The 27381-nt window shown below is 41.6% G+C and overlaps 1 protein-coding gene and 1 long non-coding RNA gene across 18 annotated transcripts in view; one reads left to right on the forward strand and one right to left on the reverse strand.

Annotated features, from left to right (window-relative positions):
• The window catches only part of LOC145448180 (uncharacterized), a 453937-nt gene that overhangs the window by 316101 nt on the left and 110455 nt on the right, over window positions 1-27381 (reverse strand). The window lies entirely within an intron of this gene.
• LOC145448158 (microtubule-actin cross-linking factor 1-like) overlaps window positions 1-27381 on the forward strand; it is a 157751-nt gene that overhangs the window by 13410 nt on the left and 116960 nt on the right. For 4 of the 17 annotated variants that reach the window (XM_080326486.1, XM_080326487.1, XM_080326491.1 and 1 more), the window contains exons 1-4: window positions 2148-5172; window positions 9763-9895; window positions 25668-25729; window positions 25880-25969. In XM_080326486.1, the coding sequence (XP_080182612.1) occupies window positions 2365-5172; window positions 9763-9895; window positions 25668-25729; window positions 25880-25969 (3093 nt within the window). In that variant the 5' untranslated portion in view covers window positions 2148-2364. Of the gene's footprint in view, window positions 1-2147; window positions 5173-6312; window positions 6607-7248; window positions 7833-9762; window positions 9896-11058; window positions 12739-14401; window positions 16749-22849; window positions 24447-25667; window positions 25730-25879; window positions 25970-27381 lie in introns of those variants that run through there. The other 13 variants (XM_080326489.1, XM_080326492.1, XM_080326488.1 and 10 more) reach the window with 8 other exon arrangements.

Genomic DNA, 27381 nt, shown 5'->3' on the forward strand with positions numbered 1-27381 from the left:
TATATTAAATACGTGGGGACTGTGGATACTTCTTACGCAAGGACGAGCAAAGCTAATACTTCTGACGTAATATTGAGCAGTGGCGTTTGAAAATCAACCGTTAGCGCTATCAATAACCTGGTATAATATTTCTTCCTTGTTCACGAATGTTCGGTTATGTCATATTCATTGTACAAATAAAAAGTAATCGTTCTTTCACAAAGAAATCGATTAGATGTGTGAAGTAGTCGATTACGATTACGATTACTTTGGATTTTTTTCGAATGTAATCGATTGCGATTACGATTACTTGAAAATGCTGTAATCGTCATAATCGATTACGATTACTAATCGCGATTACCCCATGTCTGATATTGATACCTACCAACCGCGTTGCTGTTGTGGCGATGCCATAGATTAGGCTGCAACCCTCCTTCTATCTTCAGTCTATAAATCCTACTATAAAGTGAAAGAAGTGTGTGCAGTGCATTTATATTGCGGATTACTGATTTACAAGTCGGAAAAGTTCCTATTCCTCCGAAGGAGACACGTTCTATGTTGGCAATACCGTTTTGGTGCGCGCGACACGACATCGCCACCTCGTGATTATAGTATACTTGTCTCGTATAACGCCGGTATGACCGGACGACTTACCGAATCATGTTACAAAAATCGCCATAATAATTGCAAGCTCACGATCGTAGTAACGATTGAATTTGATTGTATTCTTTGAGTACTCGTTCCTCGTTCTTGCAATAGTCTTTGCTGCTCAGTGGTTCTTGAGTTCTCGACCGCCGGACCGGTGCCGGTCCGCGGTAAGTTTACTGCCGGTCCGCCAGTTATATTAGAATTTTATACCGCAATTCCAAAATGCAAGAAGTTGTGTGCTTGTCCATTTATTAGAGGAATAAAACTTCGAATTTTCAATTGATTTAGAAGTTTGAAACGTATTTTTGTATAGTGTCGCAATAGACGAATAAAGGTTTGATGGTCTACATTGAACGTACGTCACAATGATGCAAGTGTTATAATAAACTGTAAAAGTAACCTACAACTCGTTTCGGGCAAGTTATATCTCTCCGGACACGCTCCGACAGTGCAAATTAGAGACACCGACACACGTGACAGTAAAATATATGATAGCACATAACAAAGCCGAATTAGTTTCAAAGCATAACGGACGATCACAATCAGTTTAGTTATCTTTAACAAGATTTCGCCAGCTTCGCCTTGCAGAAACTTTAATAGGACCACATTTAAATATATAGTATCAAAAAGGTATCATTGAAAGAAGTTTCCAATATTAAAATTTACTTGAATGCATTTGTCGTAATTAAATTTACGGTGGATTTTGGTTTTTGAAGGTTCACCGGTCCGCAGGATTTATATCATTGTCATTTTGCCATTGCAATTAACATCAATTGGCATTCCAGAATTTATGGCAATCTCTGTCATTGTTTCCATATCAGTCCTGCACGCGGTAGTAGCCTACACCAGCACCTGTACAGTGTACACCAGTAGACCAGTACACATTGTTTCCCGATCGCCACACGAGTGCGGGTTGGTTTTGATCGTCTCTAACTTTGGTTTTGTGGGTTTTGCTACAAAGACGCGCCACGATAGTTAATGCGGTGATGAACTGCCTTTCCAGGAGTGGTTTGGTTCAAATGGGGAAGTAATGTCGTTTTTCTATGGCTACTCGATATCGAAGGATTTATACGGAAACTTAGCAACTGCCGTAATAGCTTAGCTTCATCCGACGTTCAACGTTAACACCAACGTTAATAGAACGGTGTGACGTAATTGGTTTGCACTTGAGCAGTGTGTTGAATATTTAATCGATTTCGTCAGAATAAATTTGGAATACCCAAGCGTTCCGACTAAAATCCATACTTCTGATTGTACTGGATAAATCTTGATTATGACTCGCATGCCGCTACACCGCTACACTTTGATATTGGAACCGTACCGTAGTACCTTAGCCCACTAGCCTTTAAATGTGAAGACCCAGTGCACAAACCATAGCTTCAGTACTTCCTGACACGGTGGTGGTGGTGGTGGTGGGCAATGTCAAAATGGATAACATATAAATAATGCATGTCATGATAGTGCGATGAGCGTCGCAGCATCGCCGGAAAGAAAAAAAATCTATGGCCATTCCCGCAAGGTCTCCATATTCTTCTCTGTTGGTCTCACAAATATTCGACTATCGATTTGTATTATTCGGTGTACGGCGGCGAACGCGTATTCAGATGAGATGGTCTTGCTTCAATAGCGGGGATTGTTAAACGTTAGCGAAGAAAGATAAATAGGAAAACTTGATACTGTGGAGAATAAACTTGGATCTTGCTCTTGCTGATTGGTGAGCATAAGCACTCACTTATCATGGAGCAAAAGCGTTCAAAGAATAAGGAAAAGGTACAATCCAATTGGATCGCCGATATGGAAAGTTACGTGGACTTGCATTCTTCGTCTGTGGTATCACCAGATGTGAACATTAGCGAACAAAAAGGGATTGAAATATTCGTTAGTGGTAATGCAGAATCGAGGGATCAAGATAATGAATCCGCACAAGTTGACTGTTCTCGCCAACGACACGTTGGTTCAGATCAAAGGTGTTCAAGTTTTAAAGCTGATTCGATGAATCGATTACCTGATACGAAGGAACATGACAATTCCTGCGACGCTGATGAAGTGATTGATCCCACCGTCGACATTCTGGGCGGCGCACTCGAGGGTATTCAATCTGCAAATGATAACCAAGTCCGAGTCGATAAAACTGATCAATTCGCCAGCGATATGAGATCCGTAGGAGAAAGACTTAATATATCGAGTATTGACAGAAATCGTTGCGATGCTAAATATGGCTGTGGAGCAAAAAATTCGTTACTGCATCACGCCACTTTCGGATTACACACAGACACTGTTGAATCTTCTTGTCTAGAAAGTATCCACGACATCAAATCTACAATAGTAGCCAAACCAAATACAGATGTCTTCAGTGATGACGCCGAAGCAAAATTCGAGCTTGTTGGAATTAGCGGAACGTGCAAGATAACTGGGAGCAGCACAGTGACTCACAGCCTCATTAATGTGACTACAGACATTTGTAGCATCAACTATGACACGTCGGATGAAATAGACCTAGTCTCAAATAGTTCCGTAAACAACACACTAACGGATAGATACAACGTGCTAGACGGTAATTCGTCACGTCTTGATGAAAACTCCGAGGCCGTTCGTGGAAATGAATCTCCGTATATGTTCTCCTCGGCGGCAGTAGAGGCTTTGAGTATCGATGATAATAGATATACATTTACATTTTGTTCTGACCAAAGCAGCAATACCACTGACGCCGAAAGTACACACGGCAGAGATAATGAATTATTCTGCGATGGATATGTTGACGGAGTTGAACCGAATGATGACGGTATCGACTCTTCGAATACTATGGAAAGTTCTACCCTTTCCCTGGAAACGGATTCTGGACACACAGGTCCTTTTCCGTCAGGCCCCTACCTGAAAACGTTCACAACCGCCTATGCATTCGATAGCGCTGTATCGTCATCACATGAGGAAGGATCGGTGCGTCCTAGTTGCCGTGACTTCGATAGTGGGGGTAAAACAATTTTTGGAGATAGTAGTTTCCATTGTGACGAATATGATAACGATGGGTTAACTGCGGTCGAACCTAAACCACGCATGCAAAAAGATGCCAAAGGTGAACATCACTACCTAATTGACCTCCACGGTCATGTGTCTCCTCCAAATGAAATGTCAGATTTGGATTCTGATAATGCTAACGGTGATGAACAAAGGGGTAAATATTGCACTAAAACTGATAACATGTCGGATGTTACACCGGTGAATAACGTATGGGAAGAAGGACTATCTAAGGGGAGCCAGATCGAAATAGATGATCAATCATCCATGACGCCATCGCAGTCGGTTGGCAGCCCGTACTTGAGCGTCTCCTCCAACTCCCTCGATTCAAACGACTCGTCCACATTGGGAGATGCGGACTACGCGGTAATAATGCAAATACCAGGCCCACTCGATATTGAACCAAAATCGCGCTCAGGCCAGGCAGCACAAAAAAGTGGTGATTTGGCGGAGTCTGCAGAGAGGAGGAACTTTGACGAAAATGAAACAAAACAAATTGATCAATGCAAATCTAGCAATACCGCAAATATAATTAGCCGTGATAAGGCGCAATTTTCACATCGAAACGGAGACACGCTGATTCGAAAGGTTCCTTCCGATGCTGATGTTAGTACAATAACATCCGACAACGCTATATTGCGGACTACGGGCTCAACAGCTGGACGCACGCAGCCGTATCGTAGCATCACTAAGAACGACAAAGAACCCGGAGTGTATAGCGATTGTAAACAGTCTTGTACAGAATCCAGTATTGCGAATAACAATCGAAAATCCATGATTGGTCTCGAGAAAATTTCCAAAAAGCGAAAAAATTATCCGTCAAACTCCAGACAGCTCAATAAGAGTAAGTCCGTCGAAATGGTATCGTCTAAAACCAGCCCGCTGTCCACGCTACCCCAACGGAGGTCAAAAAGCCTGCGTGTTCCGCAACAAGCAATCAAATCACAAGCTTTATCATCTGATACGTGCGTGAGACCCGTCATCTTGAGACATTACAGGTCGAGCAACGGGAATCGTACCAATTTGAAACCAAACAGTTCGAAAAATGGACCCTATCCCGACTGTTTGCGAATCAAATCTATCGGCCTAACGAAGGATGGAAAGAAGCCGGTGAAAAATCGATCGGTATGCATATCAAACTCACCCAGTGATGATATTTTGACACAGAGGTCTAAAAAGTTATACTCCGAAGTCACTCCAACGTATACGCAAGTAGACCTTGAAATGTGTCGAAAATCTTCCCGGTACAATACTAAAAATGACAGCGTCGTGGCACGCGGTGGGCTGAAAATCCCAAAATCGCCAATGTCTCGGGAATTTCAGTCGGTTGGAGCTATAAAAGCCCTTGGCATGTCATTGCAGCGGCAAGCAAAACTTTCCAACGTTGTCGGCACAAGAAAGAAAGTAGTAAGAGCACCGAAAATCAAGGACTCGCAAGAGAAAAGTATTCGTAGCAACCAAAATTCGTGGACAAAGCTGAAGCGAAACCTGAATCCGGCTAAGGAGAAGATTTACAGAACATTGCATCAGGTATAAACACAGACGGTGTTGTGATGTGATTGGACGCTTATGCCTGTCATGTGATTGTCTCTTCATGTGCTGATATCCCTGGCTGATATCAGCTTAAAACTGCCAGTATACCATTGTCGTAAATATGTCTCTTTGCACTTCGCTCATACTCGTGTTGTATTGGCCATTGAATCCTGTCGCCAACCGATATATATTTCACGATATCAAGGCTGAAGGTTGTGTTTTAAGCTTGACTAACGCTTCAGTAAACTTAGATGTTAATGGCATTGTATGATGGATTCATAAATTCATGCTGTTCGTCGATGTCGTTCGTTGGTACGTGCCTCCTCTCTCCGGAGGAAGCTTGTGTATTTTGGTGGGGTGGCCGTGCTCACGCGCCCTTTCTTTATGGCCTCGTGTTTGAATAAGTGATTGAATTGTTACCGGCTATAGTTTTAGGCTTTACGGTGCCGCTTTCAAAGAGTTCGGTGCTTGTTTGAGCACGTGTACAATTTTCCAGACTGCAATCCATGTGTTCAGAATCCTGATACCCATTACAAATCCGAGCCTTGAAATAGATATCACATGCTTATATCCTAGAAAAACTTTGCTAACATGTAACATCTGTTCAAGTAATGAAACATGAAACATGAAAAAGTAAGCAAAAGGTAGTATAATTTCTTGTCAATATCATTATTATAATCGCATCTGCATCAGCGAAATGAGTTACGAAATTATGTGAATCGGTGTTAGTGATGGAAGAGCGCGGTGAAGTCTAATGCCATCCATATATTTCCTGCGATCATGAGAGTGAATATGAAGTAATAGCTTTTAAAAATGTTGATGGCAGTTTTTTATGCAATTTACCAACAAAGTCTACTTTATCAGGGATATCTAGAAACTAGATATCCCTGTACTTTATAAGTAAAAGACTGTTCAGAAGAGATAACAGACCTAATATCTTGCAGTTTTCATGATCGAAGTAGGAAGTTAAATATATCGGATTTTGGACCAATTGGGCAACTGGTAACGCGACGTAGCTAGATATGTAAGTGAATGTACTATACAAATTAAGGTAATTTCGACGTATACTTACGTACGTATCATTGGTATTCTCCTGCATTTGCGCGATCATGCAACATACAATTATCCTCATATATACACATCGCTGTTAGCATTCCATTCCATAATGCACAACGGCATATGTATGCTACTATTCACATTCTGCGAATTATTAACAGATATATACACCCTACAGATGAAGTAAACAAAACTGTTTCTATGCATCCCTTATGTACCGGTGCGAACTGTAATGGTGTATAGTTGAGTGAGGATACTTGTCAAATAGGAGCTATTTGTCCCTAGCGTTAAAATTTGCCTCATATTAAATTTTGTATTCCTCGACATGTCTCGAAGAGATACAACGACAAAATGTCTTCTAATTTGAAATTAAAGGTGAGGTGCCAAATTTATTATATTTCGCAGTTCATGTGATGGGTAATAAATTGACAAAAATATCTATGTGTTCTTTGAAGGCTGCGCTTTGTGACACAATTATATATGATTACAATATCGTTGAATTCTATTGCATGTTGCATGATTCTCATTGTGGTGTTCGCTCAGGATATGAAACAAAAGCATAACACTTCTTGGCTGGAGCTATGAGTTAAAAATGCGATCATTACAAATTGGTATATATGAGTTACTGAAACTACGCGAGAGCACAGGAAATTGTTGATACCAATAATGTGTTCGACAATTATATCTCAAGATTTGATAGTGAGCTGCATCAAACGATCATTTCTCCTCAAACCGACTATAGTACGCTGATCTAAATTTTCAATCGATCGTATTTCTTGATGAGCATAATCTCTATAACCATGAATATTGGACAGGTGCGGTGTAGGTAGAGTCATATTGTAGTAAGGTACCATGATTTTATTAGGATGTTATTGTTCCTATGAGCCAAGACCCTCGTAGAGCTACATCAAGGACTGTTCTCCTGAAGAGTTTAAGACTTCGATATGTTTCTTCTGTTGTACTTACAGCTCTAGGTAAGTCAGGAATTAGAACTGCAGGTACTTTGGCGGTCCGAATCATTGCTTTTGTATTTGGTGACAATAGCACTGTTGTGCCACTTCGTCATTAGGACAATGGGGGCGCAATTATGGCAATTCTAATTACATGCATTCACAGAACATGTCTTTCGGTATTCCAGAATAGTCAGAATTCGTGACGCAGAGTAGGAATTCGGTTGTCACTTTATCCGTATTCCAAGATTACTGGATAATTTCTCAGAGAGAAGTTGTAAGGTAATCCCTCTCGGATGATATAATTCCTTGGCAGATTATAGGTCAATATCACATGGGAGAGCAGCTTCGAGTAGCATTTCAAAAACGGATTGTTCGTCGTTCAATATCATGCTGTATGGCCGCAGGGTAAATTCAAGACAATCCTGTCGCTAGTAATCTTTGCAATCTCGGTGTAGATACAACACACATTCATCAACATAAGTTTTATGAACTTTCCGCAGCAGCTTGTGGACGATGCGCTGTATAATCGTGGTTAGATACATGTGCGTAGATAGGTTGTAACGTTCTCCGATTTCGTGGCTTCTCCGTGAAGTCGTTGCGATGGAAAATTCGGATATAAAATGCCAGGGTACCCGGATTCTTCTGCAGGTAATGACGTAAATTCAATGTAATGTTGCACCGTAACCATCGATGTTATATCTCGTTCAATTAGATTATCATTTTCTAAGTTGCCCCTCTTTGACTTATTTTATGATTATGATTTATGATAATTATGAAATCACCATGCAAAACACCGTGGCGTAAATCGTAGCATTGAACACCTCGCAAATTTCATATTTGTCGGGCATTGCTTGCGCCGGCATTAGTAGTAGATACGAGGATATAATTTAAGTTTCAATGATCTTATAAGTATATACGTGAATATTATTTAAGAGTCTGGTCAATATGTTCCCAATCGTTACCTCGTCATTCGTTACTTTGTTATTCTTATGAGATAAGAGCTCGGTTTGCATATAAGGCGCTAAAGGGCGGAACCAAGTGTCTGTCGACATTTTCAGCATTTCTTTGATGCCCGCCCGAGGCAACGTCGGCAAAAGGTTGCTTCATATTCATATTCTAGTAAATTATGCCAATTTTCAAATATCGCTCTTTCAACTGTGATTAACTGTCCAATAACTTAACTGCCTGGCGACACATGTCATCGTACAATACTTCGTTACTCAGTTTGAATATCTACAAATTCGTGGAGTCAAACATATCATTGAAATGTTGGCGTCCCTTGAGAATGTTTTTTCATATCCGTTACCGTTCCTATTCGAACATTTTGATGATTAGATCGGCAATCGCAATACTTTCAAATGACCAGTCTTATTGTCATTGGTAGAGTCGCGTCACTTTTGCATGTGTGACATTTAGTTCGAATCCCGTAACAACTATACGCTTGTCATCTCGCGAACTTCAACAATGAAAATGTATAATATATATACGCTATAATTATACTGCCATGAAGGTGTTCTATTTAGTTACTCCTGCAGTGTACTCTGATACTACTGTACTTTCCAGCACAAGCTTACACTGCTGCGGTAACATGAAGAATGGGTCTTTGAGACAGATCTGTCAGTCATTGCCCACAACTGCAGCAGTTGTGTTTAGAAATTAGTAGTATTTAATTTCGTTGCAAAATCTGCAATACAAAATCGAGCAAACATTTTTGCAACGCAGTCAATCACATATGATACTTATTCATCCGGAGACCTTGACAATTTGGCAGTTCTCAAATTCCGCAATCATGGTGCGCCGGTCACATTATGTTCAATTGTAACGCCTATTAAAACAAACGTCATGTAGAGGAGTTTACTTACAATGTCCATAGTAAACAAACAATAATAGTAATAATGACGTTCTAGTCGAGCGCCGCTACCGGATATGAACGAAAATTGATTGTGACGTATAAGTGTAAATAATTGCGTTGCTCAGTCGTTTCCTAGATGTCGTCCGTTATTGCGTACTGTATATCACACAGCTGAAGTGAATGTAATCCATTCAACGAGGTAAATTGTTTCATACTTGAAGATCCCGTTCAGGTGTGAAGGAGCTTATTCTGCTGATAAGTTATTATTCTCAGTGCGCCAACGTTTCAAGATTAATTTGTGGAGTTCGGTAAGCCATAAGGACAAATTGTGTGGATAAAATACTGAAGTTTTTGGAATTACCAGTTTTCTTTTTCGATCAGGAGTTAGTGAGGGTCATCAGGGTACGTGTAAGGGCAGAAAGGGGTTCATTCCGCAATGGACAGAATGGAAAGTAATGATGTTGCTAATGAATAAATACGTTCGAAGTCAGTGCAATTGCAGTATTCCTTCTGACCTGCTTGATACTTTCGTTAATGTTATTTTTTTTATAATGAAACGTCTGCAGTACAACTGTACAAAGTGTACGGTACTCGTACATATTTTCGATCGATTGTTTGAAAATGCACTCGTCGGAGGTTCGGTGTTTAGTGTTAACTAAAAATGTCAATGCATTGCATGTGTATGTTTACGACAGTGTATTTTACCACTGTTCTCATGTTCTACAGAGGCCAATGCACGACAGTGGCGAACAACCTCAAAGCTCGCGTGTCCTTCCGTGGAATAAAGATGCTGATAACAAGGATAGAAGAGATGCAAAGATCCTCAATGCCGCGGAAAGAGCCGTGATTCGAATAGCAGGTGAATTACCGTGTACAGTGTACATGTACATATGTTTCACTCTATTTACCATATTAATGTGTAGTCACTAGCCTGTATAATACGGAAACCTACCCAACAAAACGTTCTGCACCATATTGGCTTACCAATAGTCTACCTAATCTGATCTGGTCGTGATCATCCTACAACCAAACAAATGTAACGCATACACGCATATTGCGCCATATACCTATGGGTCTCCGTACATTCATCCAGTTGATTTATCTGTTTGGTTTAGTGGTTCTTAACCATTACTAACCCAACCGCGGCAAGACAATCGCCTACATTACATATCGAATACCGGTATCCTGGTTAAGAATATTGGTGCGCAAAACGAACTATGCACAATTTATTTAATCGAGGAATATTCAGTAGAATTGACTAACAATGGACAATTGTGACATGGGCAAATGGTGAATCAGCGCAGGGTGCAACTTCAACACAACGCCAGTATGTGCGAGGAGTTGATCAGATTACGAATGAAGTTCTCCCGCACTTAGGAGGCATATTATTGAATAGTATATTCATATTGAAATGCACCCGAATATTTTCGGCTGACACTCGTCGGGGGTAATTGTCTCCAACTGCTAGAGAACGGAAAAGAACATCGTATATCAACAATCGTATCACAAAATATGACATCACCAGCATGGAATGCCGAATACGAGAGCGTTCCATGTACTATTTTTAGATGGTACACGAACTCTTTTGGTTGACATTGGCATATTAGGAACATCCTTCTACGAAACATTTCAATAGAGTTTTGATGACTTCAATGTAGATTGGGAATGGCCCATATGCCCCCATGCATATTTCGTTCCTTGATGCAACGATTTTATACCTTGTACTTGTAAAAATACCTTGCACTTGTAAAAATATAACGCAATGAGGATGGTATGGCAGCCGTTTTATCTAGACGCAGTAGGTAGCACTACGGCAGTCTATGTTACATTGTAACATCTCCAGCGGTTTAGCACCTTGGTTTGATGTTTGCATGCGTGCTTGCGTTAACACCAGAATTTAGCTTCCCGGAAGCTGTTATGATAAAATGTCGCGTATATTCTATCCATGGAAAATATCACTTAGTGGTGTCTTAAGAATAACTCCTGGAATTATACATCCGTGATCCTTGATTATATCATTGGCGCATCAGCTGGTTTCAGTAATGAGGGTTATGATGCTATCGATGCTCGACGGTTTTCATCACATCAGAGTTTATGTTTGACCAAAGTTACAGCAATGTCGAGAGGCTCTTTACAAGCGGCGTTGATGTTGATTTCGTGTTCTCGAATGTTGCGATGGCCGAGTTATACAGCATAAACCTTTTCAAAGTATTAAATTTCGAGCCGATAGTAGATTTAGGTTTCGGGACCGGTGTGAGCTTTGATAATATTGCAAGGTGAAGTCAATTTTTAGTCACCAACTCTCTCTCGCGTATTTCTCTTTGTAAGATAGTATCTGTGAATTATCCCGGTAACTATTCGTTTATGCTGTTATCTTGTGCGCGAAAGAATTTTTCGTGGGCCGTGGGCAGCTTTCGTACGGATAATGTTCATTGCATATAGACATAGGCGGCCGTATACCTATCCACGTAGAATTATTAAATGGTTTCCTAAAGGCGCCGTGTCGGTGAAATTTGGTTTTTGACGATTTCATTTCATTGAAACGGCATGCGAAGCGTTGAAATGAATTTGAGGAATAATGACAGAAATCTTGGAATGTTTCGTAGTTTTGTGTCGTAGTTTGCTATAGGCGTTGTCGATATAAACAGTAGATTTGCGAAATTGATTCTTATAAATACCTTAACATTCATGCGGGAAATGAGGAATGTGTCGCCATGGGCGAGTGAAATCTAATAGTGTTACTGGGAAAGGTAGTGCATTATTCATAAGGCTATCGATCTGGTACTGCGCTCACCGAAGTTTAGACGGCGTGGTTAAGGGGCTGGTTTTTGAATAGCGACATTATGTTCCAAATTTCCGTTTTGAAGAAGGCCACCTCCTAAATACTATTCTGAGCTGGTGACATCAATCGAGTTACACTATTTACTTTATCATCTGCTCCTGTCATTTACAATTCTTAAAAGAGTGACTAGTAGTATGGAATGTTATGATAATTATCACTACATGTGGTAATGTTGTAGCGAACTCATTCCGAGTTGCTTACGTTCTGTGAGCTCTCATATGTCATAGCCGACAGCTGATCCGGTGCGTGTGGATTCTGTATCGGATTTGACCATGCATTTTTAGTGTAGGGTTAGTTCAGTGATGTTGACGTAACGCAGGTCGTCTGGTTTCATATGTAGTTAGTCCCTTAGGAACCGTATCGATCCCACGATGCTTCAACTTTGAGGACGAACCGTGTTCACGAATCCTTATTGCTTACTATATCTTGGCATAGCATCGACGAACTCGGTTGCAGTCGTGTATTCGGCATGTTGGAGGCGTTTCAAGATTATTGGTTGTTACCAGGTTCTTTACGTAACGCTTAGCGTAGCCTATTCCCGAAAGACCTTGAAGCTGTCAATTGATGAAGTCATGCAGGCTGGTGTTAAAGGACACTGGTGACGTTCTCTGAGTTAGCACTTCGCCAGAAGCAAGAAAGCAATAAAATATCTGACGCGACTGCTGCCAAACCAAAGTTTAGCCTCGGTAATCTTGGGAGAGCGCCGATGTACGTGTGATCGTCGAATATAGCGAAATAGCGTTGTTTTTGCGATATGGATTGGAACGAAACCGCGTGGAGCGATAGAGAGCATGGGACAGTCACTGAAAGAGAACAGGATGCCATGAATGCCTACGTGCTTGCTATGAGATGGAATAGAGGTGAGGTACTTGCTGTAAATGGGTATTGCGGAAGTGTGGCTGCAGAAACATCTGCCAACCAAAAATCACTTCTTTGAAAAATGAATCAGTTTTTCTGTTTTACGTGGTAAAATAGCAGATTAGTAGACGACAAACCATGAAAAATATGGTACTAATAGATGTGCTTGTGTTTTAGAAAATTCGAATGTCATCCGTTCAAGTTGTTACTGAACATCAATCATTACTCACTCGTAGGATATAAATTTAGTTTGCGATAAGTAGCCTGCCAGATTCGCAGATGCAACCGTAACGTACAACCGCACCGTACAATTTATTGCAATTAACGCGCGATTTCTTCTACTGCTAGTCTACGGCGTTGGTCACTAGCCCATAAGTGACAGGCGCAGACAATCTTGCCTGGTCAAAAATGGCATACCGACCTGGCCTCATTTTGTTAACGCAATTCGATTTGATTTTACAGAAAAGTTTGGGAGCCACAATCCTAAAGGATGCTCTTGTGTTCTGTTAATTTTCAGTATCGCCCGCTTAAGTTGTATCGCCACATGATTTATTGAAATCATATTTTTGTAGAACGAGGCCCACTCGTATAATGAATCTCGACAAGTTCGAACCCGGGATGGCAATGTAGAATCAGTAACTATCTTCCGCCCCGGCGATTCTAACATCGCCATCCCGGGTTCGAACTTGTCGAGATTCATCATTTCTGGCGGACTAGAGCATTGGTTTTCAGCCTGGGGTCCGTGAAGCATTTTCAGGGGATCCGCGAAACCTCCACATTTGCAAAATTGTTGATAAACTTATTTGTATATTTTTAAATCAGAGAAATCACGAGACAGTTTCGCTTCATAAATGCCAAAGCTTCAGAAATCACATAAACATAATGGCCTTCTGAGATGAAATGTTCTACTGTGCAAACTCAGTTTGACTGCCAAATTGCCAATAGCCTGCTGAGTGCTGATACAAACATATTGCTGTTTAGAGAAGTTTTATTGGGGTTTTGAAAAAACAATGTTTGCAAATTCGATTTTCTCCTTTGATATACGTAACCGCTACTCTAGAATATCTTCAAGATGAGCTGCTAGAAATGACTAGACTGGTTGATACATGTTCATGAAAAATCTGTTCTTTAATTATGATGTCATATATACTACGAACATATCCAAAGGATATTCGGCTCTCGCTCATATCAAATCGACGGCGCGGATTTTCAAGACACGGTCAGTCGGCCACAGAAATGCACTTGCAGATTTCGCTTTGAAATAATATACGTCTTCCCGATTTCTACATAAATAGTAGATTAGATGTATATTTCAAGAAAAGTCGTATTGTTGTTGTTTATCACTAGCCTACAGTTAATATTTTCGCAAGAACGATGTCGGTTGCGCGACAATTGAGCTAAATTTCAACTAAAACTGAGGGGTCAGTGAAGACAAAAAGGTTGAGAACCACTGGACGAGAGTCTTTCGCGGTATATTATATTTTTAGGTTATTTAGATTCACGCATGTAATAAAATCGCCATATGAAATGGCCGAAGAAGCATTATGAATGTATTTTTGCTATCGTAACAGGCATATTTATGACAAAATGCTCAATGGGAACGGCAATTGCGTAATTATATAGTTATAGATAATGATGTGGTTTTGCTGCAAAATCAAATGACTGGAAATAAATTAATACAACAAGAAATGACCCATTGGATTAGTCACCTGCAATCTTGGTATCGCGAATTGCATTTCCGCGGCATACTTGTACCGCGTTCAAGTGTAATTTAGCGATTTGCAAGCGTTGATTATTATCGCCATGATTGCATGTTGGGATCGTAAAGTAATCGAGTAATGACGCCTTTTGTGATTGAGTCGTAAATATTGTCGCGTGTCTGTTTTTCACTCTCTCTCTCCGTGAAAATACGGCCGTTGATGCGTGACCGTCATATTCTCTCTGAGCACACCCTGAGTAAACTGCCCGAGCCCATCTATGCTACGCCTCGCGAAATACCGTTCGTGTTAAGGTGGTCATTTTATGACTATTTAATCTGCGACAGGGCAACAAAATTTCAGGCATAACAGAATCGAATATTAAACAGTTGTCATATGAAGGGATGTCGACTTGACGCAGCGATGAGCGCAGTAATGATGGATTAAACTAGAGAGGCTAGCACGCTCGTTCCGTAAACGTTGTAATTCTTTCATAATGTGTAATTTGCCATGTGAGTTATGTGAAATAAGGCGTCTATAGCTGAAACTTTGTGTTGTCATATCCCTCGGAATATACCTTTGTTGGTATAGTGTCGGGCGGTACAACAACGGTATAGATCTAGGCGCGGTTAGATTTACGGGATATCGGCGGACTGATAACTATGAGAATGGAACCGTATGGTGTTGCGGTGCGAACGTTGAGTATTTATTCGCGGTGGTTGGCTATTTTGTAAAGTTTTTGAGTTATTTAGAAGAGGATTGCCACTTCAGTGTTTGGTGGCGTGGGTGTTTCTCGTTTCACTTGGAAGGGCGCGATTTAGTAGCGTGGTAGCCGAGATTTGTTTTGATGTTTGGAGGTCATAAAGAGCAAGTCTCGAATTGGATTATTAGCACTGATAAATAAACATTAGACAGCTATTCACGTAGCGAATAAGTATTGCCTAACCTTGAGTCGTCTCATAATTGTGCAAGGCTTTGGTATGACCATTGCCAAATCAGCACAGTCTTGTAACAACTATGTTGCAGATATCCATTTCTCATGCTGGCATCCCATCTACGGTGGCGGGATTTAATTGTGCAGTGCTAACTCCACTTTTGTAATCTCGCTTCAACGCTTGAATGTTTGGTTTGAGTTTGTACGTACAACCTAGTTTGTCTACCATAACATCCTGATGAGCAAATCATTCGTCATAAGAGAAGTACTTAATTTTTGCTGATCATGTGCATTTCCGCTTGTATTGTATAGTATACCTTTTTAACACGTGTTTGATATCGTCATGCTAAGCAGGCTTACTCTGGTGCAGCCATACGCTTCATACATGTGACAGTACTGCAAAGCGATGTATTACTGCCTTGATTTAATGGTAAACTCATTTCGTAAACTGGATTGATCCGTTCGTAAATTACATTGTCCTGATCAATTCAACCGTTATGAACATTGTCCTCTCCAATACTATGCCAGTGCGGCAATGCTATTACTTCGCTTGTGCTGTGATTAAAATTCCGCATATGCCATTGAAGGACATCTGCGTTTTGTTTGACTGAAAAGTGTCGAGTTTCAGGAATTCATACTAAATAATGTAGAGTTGATGTTGATACGAAGTACTGTTCCTCATAGCATGAAGCCTCGGGCACACTCGTTGTATTGCTGGCGTGTGTGGTGCCTTGCGGTGGATGGAATTCTCCCGACGGTAGCCGGTCTAATGAAGGCAGATAGCGTAAGGTCGCTGCTATCTAATACAGTGATCTAAGTTGTTGTTCAAAGCTAATGATTTACTAAAGATGGTCTGAATTCTTCAGTAGTGAGATGATTTGTAAGTCTACGTGTTCTTTTGCAGGTCTCGAGTGCCACATTGTTTACCAATTCGGCAATTCGTTTTTTGTTGCCTTTAAGTGACATTTAGCATCTTGATATCAGTATGATTTGTCGCAAGCGTCATATTCTGTGATAAGTCCAGGAAATTGCGGTTTATGAAGCACCGTACAGTAATTTAATCGCTGAATATTAACTGCATTCAAAGCGCTAATTCGAGGTTCAACGTAGCAGCCACGATATCACTGTGTGTAGTGTAGTGTAGGCCTCTCGGGACGTCGCAAACTGAACTGCAGCATTGTAAGGATGGGAGTTGGATACCTCAGTCAGCTGCGTATCTAACAGTCAAGCGTTTAGCAGTATACTCACCGTTGATCTTGGAAGTATCCTGATAGCAATCCGTAGAGTGGATACCCCAAGAAAACCACAATGGCGCAGCACTCGTATATAAGATCTTCCAGAGGATCTGATGTTATGGCAACCGTCATTGTGAAATACTGCGGTAAGTATACACGATATTTATCCCCCGACAGCTTACTATCCATAAAATAACATTGGGAATCGAACGCTTCGCGATGTGAATGTTTCTTCGTGGTTTGTATGCGCTTGTTCTCCCGTAGATTTCGTTAGACCTAAGCAATTATTATCCAAATGGCCTTTTTCATCTCCTATGTTATTTCATTTGCTTTACGGATTGTGTGTGCATCGCTCTTTTTCGAATGTTTTACCGCGTAATAAGTCTTTTAAATAATACATAACCAGCAACTGTACCTCGTTCCGGTGAGTGTGTCGCTGCCTGTGCACATATGTACATAACAGGGCGTTATCTGTCTTCGGGTATTAGACGAAATTCATAGTTTGTCAAACGCCGGTAGACATAGTAAATTCAATGGAACTAATAGGCCGTGAAGAAGGAATCATTTTATTGTGCGTTTGATATGTCGAGGTCGGAGAGTTATCCGTTATGAGATAGAATCTGTCTGGTAGATGATGGGAGCATTCGAAGTTGGCGACAATACGCCCCACGTTTTTCGTGTCTGCAATGCGGAATTTGTATTGTTTGCAATGTCATTTATGCAGAGGCAGTGTAGGCAGTTTGTTGAGTGCTGGTTGGAACATATTCAGTATAGTAAATGCGGGACCGCCAGGCACTGCCGTGGTAATACTACGAATTGCAATTGTCGGACTGGGTTCGTGGTATTGGTTCAATTACCGTATGCAATATCTGTGCAAAGCCAAGATAATCGGGTTTAAAAGTCAGCAGTGAAAGCCACGTGCGCGCCCCAGTAAATCAGCTCATAGCTTATGAACTGTTAACGTAATTTTGAAATCGATGCAATAATCTGTTTATAGATAACCATTCAATCTCCGTGATCCTTATTACCAATAGAAACAAATTTTTATAATTTAAAATATACTTTAGTGAAAAATACGGCATGGAGTAGCGTAGCCGTAGTAGGGGGCGACAGATTCCTTTGCCGTACAATTTCCGACTCGCGCACTGCGGCGTCATCGTTGTCACTGCGTCACAACGTGGTCGTGACGTCACATAATCGTCGAAACATGTTTTTTCTGTCGTCTTTTCTCAAATTTTCATTCCGACTACGCCCATGGGCATGACATACTTACACTGAAGCGTGAACCGATGCGCCAAAATATCGCGCTGCGGCGCGAATGTCGTAGTATACTTCGATAATTATATCAATTTCACCTAATATCCCATCCATGGGCTCCATCACTTCAACTATCTATCAGTCGTAAAGAAATCGCAGTGGTCACGAGCAGGGGCGTAGACAGGGGGGTAGAATTGAAGAACGTTCTACCCCCTTCCAGGCTCGATTCTATCCCCTTCCAGGCTCGATTCTATCCCGAAAATCCCAAGTCAACGCTATTGCTATAACAACATTTCTTCACGTTATCGCCTAATTTCAACTTGCTGCGCGCGACGCCGATCGCCGACGCTGATTACATGCCTTTTTCTCGTCGATCTCTCGTCTATGGAAGCGCGTCTATGCAAGCGTGAAAGAGGCACTGTTACATTTTTCTCTCGGCGAGGGTTAGCGATCAGCTTAATCCCTTTATTCTGAATGCAGCCGTCGCGCAATAATAACATTTGTCGCGTCGTTCACGTGTTGTTTTCTCATCAACAGTTCATTGTAAACGATAACGAACATTAATAACATGAAAATAACAACTTATAACTGAATGAAATCATGTTTTAAAGCAATCGCATCTAATTCGTGCTTTGCCGAACTCAAGCCTGTTCCCCAAAACAGCGTGAAGACACAATACATTCGATTCGGGTTTTATTTTTGACGCCATTGTTGTGCATTGTCTTAACCTCAATGACCAATTGACCATGTATACGTCATACTAGATTATGCCTTTAGTGATCGGTATCCCACCGGGACGCATTCAGCCTTCAATAGCCGAATAAGTCATTATTCACACGCCGGTACAATTAGTATGTGCGCTATATTCGAAATGAATGGAATTAAAACGCCGAGAAGACGTTACTCTTACACGCGAATTGAATCATGTCAAAATTCATGAAGATATAACAGATTCTGCGCTGTATAGATTCGTGTTCGTCGTGAAATGTTGTTCTGGTATTGTTTCAAGGTCGATTACTTATTTGAATACAAATAAGATCTCCTGCACTGTCACGGGATGAGCGCGTGCGCATCGTAACATGATCCCCGTGCAAGTTGTTGATTGCTAACAAGATCCCCGTGCAGGCTGTTGATTGCTAACTCGCTTTCAGTAATTAGATCCGCCAATTAGTTACGCTTTCAAAAGCGTACGTACGGAATACAGAAGTCGCTATCGCTATAGGTATGACCAGGGCCTACTATATTCACGGCCTTATCTGGTACAGAACAACGGCAAGAGCTAACAGGCCGATGCTCATAAAACATACATCAGCGATTATGTATACGATTTCGCTTTTCGCTACCAGACACCTTTCCTCAGATAAGTCTAATAGAGCCGTATAACAGGCGAAAGCCGTACTTCCACGCTAAAGAACACAAAGTGACTAGTGACAGCGTCGCAGATGCAGTTATCCACCAAGTAAGCTAACTATTAAGAATACCCCGACTTGCTCAATGCTCATGCAAAGTATTTTATTGCATGGAAAACAATGCACGTGAAGAATAAATTGGTAAAAACGAACATGTGGCTTAGTCATATAAGCTTCGATAACTAGTACTGTTCATCAAATGTATCACTGAAGTATGTAAGCTACGTTTTGCTCAATTGCCGTTTTTTAAAATCCTTCACACCGTCTTTTCTCACAGAAGCATTTACCAGCTTCTGCTTGTTATTGTAATATATGTTCACAATAATTTTGCTGGCTAATTTCAAAGCTCGATCTCGATGATCGTAACATGCAAAGTGCAAGGCCCTCCCAAAACGATGCAAAACATATTCGCCAGCTTCCCTCACTGCAACCCGAGGATGAGAGCAGATTATTTTATCAGAACCATCTAGGATTGAAAAAGCGGATGCAACAAACTTAGCGAGTGGTTCTGAAGGAGCAAGCAGTCCCCCACGATCGAGTAAATCGAAATAACGTGAACTTGCGCAATCAAAGTCATCACAAAATAACTCAGAACATATTTCACAAGCCAATTTTGCGAGGACCTTCTTACCAATGTACCCTGCAACAACATACGAAACCTCCTCACTGTCAGGAGATAAAACTGATCCGGTAATTTCAGTAGCCACACCTTCAATGACTTGTTTGAAATGATCAAAATGTGTTGAACTTGAAACACCAATATCATGCTCCCAGTAATTAATGTCAATTTTTAGGATGGAACGGAGAAGTATTATCTTTTCAGAATTGGTAACTACTGTCAAACCAACCAGAAACCTCCCCCCACTCATTTGCCTATACCGTGAGAACCTTCTTTCAATAGGATAACTTTGGAATTTTCTCAGAACCACATATTCATACCCCTCTGTTAACAAGTCTTTCATCAGCAGCGATTGTGACTGCAGGGTTTCAATCAGAGCATTGAAGGTTTGCTTTGACAAACAATAATTCTGGGGGTTTTATCCATTCCATTTTATCAGCCAATTAGCGAAATCTTGTAGTAAATTGATTTTGCTATCTTGTGGGACCACTGCTTCGGCCAAGGGGTTTCCTGAATTTCTGTTACAGGAATTTACAATTGTCCACCAAGCATTAATAAGACTCAAAAATGAAGCAATATCTTCCCTGTGAGGCAAGTAACTTTTGCAAGCTGCAATGGTCGACTCATGGGATGGAGCAAGAGCTAAATTGACATTTTGTTTGTTATTGCTTGGATGCAATGAGGCAAACGTTAATTTTGGCGCTTTACGTAAATTCGAATCCAGCTTATCGTCACAATCTCTGATTTTGTAAAGATCGCTCCATGCAATGAATCCACCAGGCGATGATATACTCAAAGAATCAACGGTGAATGAGAATGGAGGAAAAACAAATTTTTTGGCTCGGAGCAAATTGTTCCGAATGTTCTTTACAAGATGGACATTATCAAAAAATAGATACGTTTCTTGGCGCAGGTTGGATGATGAAGAGAGAACTCATCATTGCCAGGGTATTTTTCTCTCATTATTGAAAATGCTTTTACATTGGATGGATGATTATCCGACACAAGTCCTCGAACAAAAAATCCATGGCGATTGAGAGTAGCAATACAATCCAGCAATTCGTCTGCTAACCATTTCCCCGAAATTTCGATCTCTGGCAGTGCTTTCACCACTATTGATGTTGATTTTTGGAGACCATTGACCATCATTACAACAATACCTTTATATAGGTAACCACTTTCATCTGCTCCATAATATTTACCAGCATGATATTGAACACCTTTCTGTAAGTACATCTCATCTATCATCAAAATTATATCAGTGGAGATTTCTCCCTTTTCTTTCATAATTTCCAGAACTTTAACCGCGTCAAAGCTCCCTTTGCTGTATCGGCTCAAGGTTGACATTGACGGAAAGGGAAAGCTTCTTGTAAGCATTTTATAAGCTTGTGCAGATGTGTACCGAAGTAGTAGAGCAAAACGAATCATTTCGGATGAATATCGAATATGAGCATGGCCATCAGTCTTGTAATATATTTGATTTTGAAGCTCGTCCAGTAAACTGTGCTGGGAATTTTCACGGAGATTTTTGAGATATTGCGGAAAGTTGAGTAAAGCACTATAAATCTAGTCAGGGTAGCATTGGTGCCTTGTGTGAACCAAGGTGGCAAGGGAACATTCTTTCCATCACACTGCAATTTGACATGCAACTTATCATCTTTGACACCTTTGGGAAATCATTGAATTCCAAATGGTAGAAAATCACATATTCATTATCTCTTTTGTACATGGTATAGCCTTGTGGAGCATGTGACTCAGTCAAATCTGATAAGCTGCTTATTTTATCGGCCAGCTTGAAATCTTTCAACTCATCTTTCTGGAATATCCTTTCCTTTGATGGTTTTCTGCAAGGAGACACAGTCGGGATCAGCGAAGGCCGTTGCAGCTCCTGCTCGGATCGAATGGAAGGGACTGGCGTTCTATCCCAAAGTAGCTTTTTTCGTAAGCCACAGTCTTTGATGTACTTTGCTTCTAAGTGCAACGCACAAATTACAGAATTCTTAGTTGGCTTCCAATCGCGTCTATTCACAAAAGCTGTCCATTTCATTAGTAACTCCGTATCATCAAATGGAAATTGAAACGACGAAACTTTTTTCTTAGTTGTCAAGTATCCAGACTTACAACCATAAACACAGCACTTGTTGACCATTATCGATTATTTAGCCATAAGCCAAACCTGATTCACCAAGTATACAATCAGTCACTGAACTACCATCGCAATTTCTTAAAATATTGTGGTGTGCGTGCGTAATATCGCAACATAAAGAATTATTTACCAACTGCATAACGGCATCTTACCTCATGCTATAAGCCGTTCAAAACGGCAGCTAAACCTATCTCCACTACAATAAGGAAACAGTCGTCCCTGTAGTATTAGTTAGTCACAGTATCATTCTATAACAATTCAAACTAAGGGGACTGCTTCATAGTAGCACAATCGCATTACGGTAGCCTACCTTATACTATAAGATGGTCTAATACCATAAGATGGTCAAAGCTCATAACATCCCTTCTACTCGAGAACTCGCTGAAGAATGAAAACTGCGCGCTTCAAAACGCGAGGAGTCTGTCATGAGAAGCGAAATCAAAACAATTCCTGAGTCAATCGCTGATGTCTGTTTTGCAGCGTCGGCCTGTTAGCTCTTTCAAGTGTTTTGTGGGAGATAAGGCCATGAATATAGTAGGCCCTGGTATGACGCATAGAGGCTCATTCTGCCCCCTTTATTCAGTTCTACCCCCTTTTCATCTCGGCTGGCTACGCCCCTGGTCACGAGCAATCAGCATTGCCGACCGCCGGCATTGGATTCTTGAAATTGAAATGTCCCGCCAAGCATGTTGTATTTGGCCCCTTTTCAGCCAGTTTCCGGTGAATGATAAGATTTAAAGGAGCACAACATGGAGATACTTCCAAGCAAAACATCGTTGTATCTCTCAATTAGGCGTTCGTATTCGATAGTGGACCTCAAACCTCGCTACCAAAGCTAGTTTGCGCCACATAACTATGGGGTTGGTGCTCGCGTCATTTTAGGTGTTATCGACTCTCTTCGTATTCGGAATAAACGGTATCAAATGAACTGAACCGTGCCGCGTCCATAATTCAAAGCGATGCGTGCCCATGTAGACTTCGCAAAGAAAGTCAAGTACCGCCCACGATCATATCGATTTTTTTTTGCTGTGCCTCTGACGTCAGATGGTACCGTGTCGAGCGCAAGATTTAAGCCTCGTCGAGTGCCGGTGTTATTTTCTAGTAGGTCGCTAAACCGAGCGTCCTTCAGTGTCGGATTTAATACGCCGTGTTTCGCCGTAGCCTCCGGCGCCGCTTCATAGAACTGCCACGAACTGTGTTTATGCGTCAAGCGCATGACGATATCAGATATTGGCAATTGACACTATATGCGAGTTGTTGACACGCTCGTAGCTGCGTTGGATTAGGTGCTCGCATTATCGGAGATCGTTGCAATTGAGTAGGTGGCAGGACTGGCAGAAATTATTGGTGATGCACCGCGTCTTAATGTCAGTGTTATTCATTTAGTTAACGTGATCAGTAATGTTGATGCCTAAAGGCCATTTAGTGGCCATATACCAATCGCTGTTCGAAGACGGGGTTTGCGTAGCGCACAAATCCACTCGCGGTAACCACGAGACTATCACGATAAACGGAGGACCTATTCCGAACCTGCACGTTGTCAAAGCGATGCAGTCTCTAGTATCGAAAGGGATTGTGAAGCAAACATTTTGCTGGAGACATTATTACTGGACTCTGACCGATTCCGGGATTCAATACGTGAGAGAGTATCTGAATTTACCTCCTGAAGTGGTCCCGAGCACTTTGAGGCGAGGAGTTAAACCACGAGCAGGAATGGGGCGAGGTAGGGTACAGTCGGCGCAGAGTACCTCTGCAGCAGGCGACGGCAGAAATGTGTACAGATCAAAGACAGAACCCGCTAGACCCGCGTATGGCCGTGGCCGGGATAAGATCGCAGAGGCCGGTGCCGGCCCCAACGCCACGTTCGGATTCAGTCCACGCGAACCGACCATGGAATTTCGCGGCGGATACCGGAAGAATGACAAGCGAGAGCAAAGCGCGCCGAATGGATACGACCCATCGTACAATGGATCGTGGAGGCGTGTAGACAAAGCCAGCGAAGCGTCTAATAAGGTAGTTACCGAGAGAGGGGCCGTCAATAGAACCCAGTTCAATCAAGTCAGCAGCAAGGATTCAACTGCAGATAACCAGAACGAATATACTGCTCAATTTAGCCGTTCGGAAACTCTGTTATCAGGACAAGGGGTAGCGGCGACTGTAGTGCAGCACCGCGAGGTTCACACTTCCGTCACTGAGACACGAGAACGTTATGTAAAGCATACGGAATCGCTACAATTTTCGAGTCCGCGCGAAGAGGAAAATTCCGGTCAGGGATCGGAGAATCACAGGTGGGATAAAGAAGAGAACGAGGAGGAGGACGAGGAGGACATGGATAGATGGAGGTCCAGGAGGGCGGCTTCCGAAAATCCGGATTTCGAGCACGGCTTCGAATCGAAAATAGACGAGGGCAGAGGTTAAGATGTTTCTTACTTTAAGGTTTTCTTGGGTCGTGTACGCCTTGTGTAAAACATGATAGCGTTGGCTTTTGCTAGACAAGGACCCTTTAATTTGACCTTCCGCGCCGTAATATGGTCGTGTTGTGTGATACGCCCGGCTGACTTTTGAACGTAAAACTAGAACATCACTACAACAATTTCGAGTCCACTCGTGTTGTTTTTATGCGGCTAATGTATTGATAACACCACCAAACTGTATGGTACGTACATACGCCGGTTCCTTTAGTGCGTGAGTTCTCGGAATATTCTTAACTCACTTGACAAATAAGGATCTTATTTTGGATGCGTTATGGTTGTGGTTTTGAATGGCATTTTCGAACAGAACCGTACTGTATCGAAATGAAAATGCGTACAGAGTTTAATGGTAACCTCGTTACGTTACAGACGCGTGTTCCCGTTGAGAACCGCTTACTTTGGCGTAAACCAATAGTAATGTGATATTTAATCAAGCGATCGTCATACCGCCGGCGGTCGCCGCATATAATGTCACGATGACGAGATCCTATGACATACAATACTCTGTTTGGCTTGCCGTCACGCCCTGACTCGGTCGTATTCAGTTTTGGCGGCATGGGTAGCAGATCGTAACCGTAAGCGGCTATGTCGATTATTTACTGTGGAATTACCAGCTCTTGCTTACAGCACTTGCTGTAATGTGTTCGTAGTTGTAGCGGTCCTAGTTTTAATCCGAAAATGAGTTACTGCATCGGGGTGATGCTGTAGCCAGAGAATCCTTGACACACTTTTTAATCTGTCAAACTGTTTACTTGGTCATGTTACACTCCTACCGTCTTATATGAACACAATAAGCGGAAAATCCTGCGAAAATATGAGTTTGAAAAGCGCATTTGCAATTGCCGACTAATGCAATATGCAAGCTATTCCTACATCGTCGTTGTTCAACTCCTGTATTATTAATGTCCACCGTGGATTAAATGCAGCGAGTCGGTGCATGGAACATCGGATTTTACATGCGTCCATTGATGATTAGATTGCATATTTACGATATTTATCGAAACATCGCAGCCGTTTGTAACCACGAATTCCTCATGCACGCAAATTTCTAAATGCAACATTACTTGATATTCCTAATCCTCTAAACCCTCAAACAGCCACACAACGCACATGCACATTTTTTTTGTACAAGCGATGTGACCGTGCGCCATTTATTTTCGCAGACGAGCGCGACAGAGTACAGAAGAAAACCTTCACCAAGTGGATAAATCAATATCTAGTCAAGGTATGATAGACGAAATGATTAGATTAAATAACTTCGCCGACTATGCCTGCCGGCGCAGATTTCGCGTATTCTTATTTTTGCTCCGCATTCACGCCGACCGCAGATTGCAAATGACTTCACTGTATTGAGATTGGTGTATGTGTTTCGCAGAGTCGCAGACAAGTCGACAATCTGTACGAAGATTTGAGAGATGGTCACAACCTAATCGCTTTGCTTGAAGTTCTCTCAGGAGAAACACTGGTAAGCGCGATGTGCTTTTGTCAATCAAGTCCGTCACGATGTGGTGAAACGTATGATATTTTCGTTGAGTTATCTAGATATCCCGGGTGTAACGTTTATAGATAGTGTTTGCCATCGACATAGGTGAATAACAAGGACAGACAATCAAACAGAACGCTAAATTAGTTAACGGATGACTAAAAAAGTCAACACAACGTTTGTCCTGTCCAGTTCCTAATGTCACCTGCACACGGCCTTATTGCTTAGCTGATGACTACGCAATTACGGCCATATTCTCAAAATTAAAGACAAACTTACTGTAGATAGGTAAAAAATAAAAAAGGCCAATAATAAGGACAAGTCTGAAAAACAAGGATGGAATTGCAATCCTGTGTGTAGATTCGACTACCTACTAACTTCAAATCTCATCACTCACGTGACGACATTTTTATTGACGTATTTGCGAAGCTGGATATAATCAATTTATTTTACTACTTTTATGGCTTTATTGCGGTTCTTTGAACTCATTGCCTGATATATTGGTGCAATTAGCATTTTCCTCCAAATGTGACTCCTCTTCTGTGTCTTCTCTCTCGTATCTGTCTCGCATTCCCGTTCTCCAGAACCTTCGTTTGGCCGAAACGGAAGGAATTAAATGATAGCGCCTCCGTTCAGCCGTGCGTAATGACCGGCTTAACTTCGCGGCGACCTTTTCCATTGTCGCTGACTTTTGCCGGTTTGAATAGGCCAATCGCCGTCGTGCTCTTTCCTAGACGTTCACGCCAGGCTCTTTTATTGTACTTGAGCCCGCGATTTGATACTGTTTCGCGGAAATGGTAAATTTGTCCCTTTGTAAGCCACCCCCCCGGTAATACAGCGGTACAAATTCCAATAAACTGCTCATCTTGTGGGAACTGAATTGTGCTGAACAAGGTACGAATAATCCGAAAATACCCGTGCTCGCAATGGGGCCGCGGTCCAATGATAAATATCGCTTTGTGCGATCGTGCTATTTCTGCATTTAGTTCCACGAAATTGCTATGTGCCTCCCGGAAGGAGTTTGTTTATACAATCTCAATAATGTATTTTTGTCGTCGTAATTATTGATATCACTGAAATAATTTGGGTTCGTGGTCAACTCTTGAACTGTCCTGTTCGCCTGTTATGTTGGTCGATATTTTTATATTACAAGTCAAGGCGAAGTCAATGGTAAATCACGTTCGTCAGAATATCCCAATAAATTCAACGTGAAGATCTTCTTGGAGGCACGGAAGTTTAATATACAATTGAATAGCATATATTCATATTGAAATATACCCGAATATTTTCCGTTGGCACTCGCCAGGGGTAATCGTCAGCAACTAGTATAGACAATTAATTGGGAACTCTCATTATGCATACCACGTATGCTAATGAAGATTTATTGTGTTCGT

This window comes from Botryllus schlosseri, chromosome 10, assembly GCF_051294905.1.
Source record: "Botryllus schlosseri isolate E-star chromosome 10, Bs_hap1, whole genome shotgun sequence".
Taxonomy (NCBI): domain Eukaryota; kingdom Metazoa; phylum Chordata; class Ascidiacea; order Stolidobranchia; family Styelidae; genus Botryllus; species Botryllus schlosseri.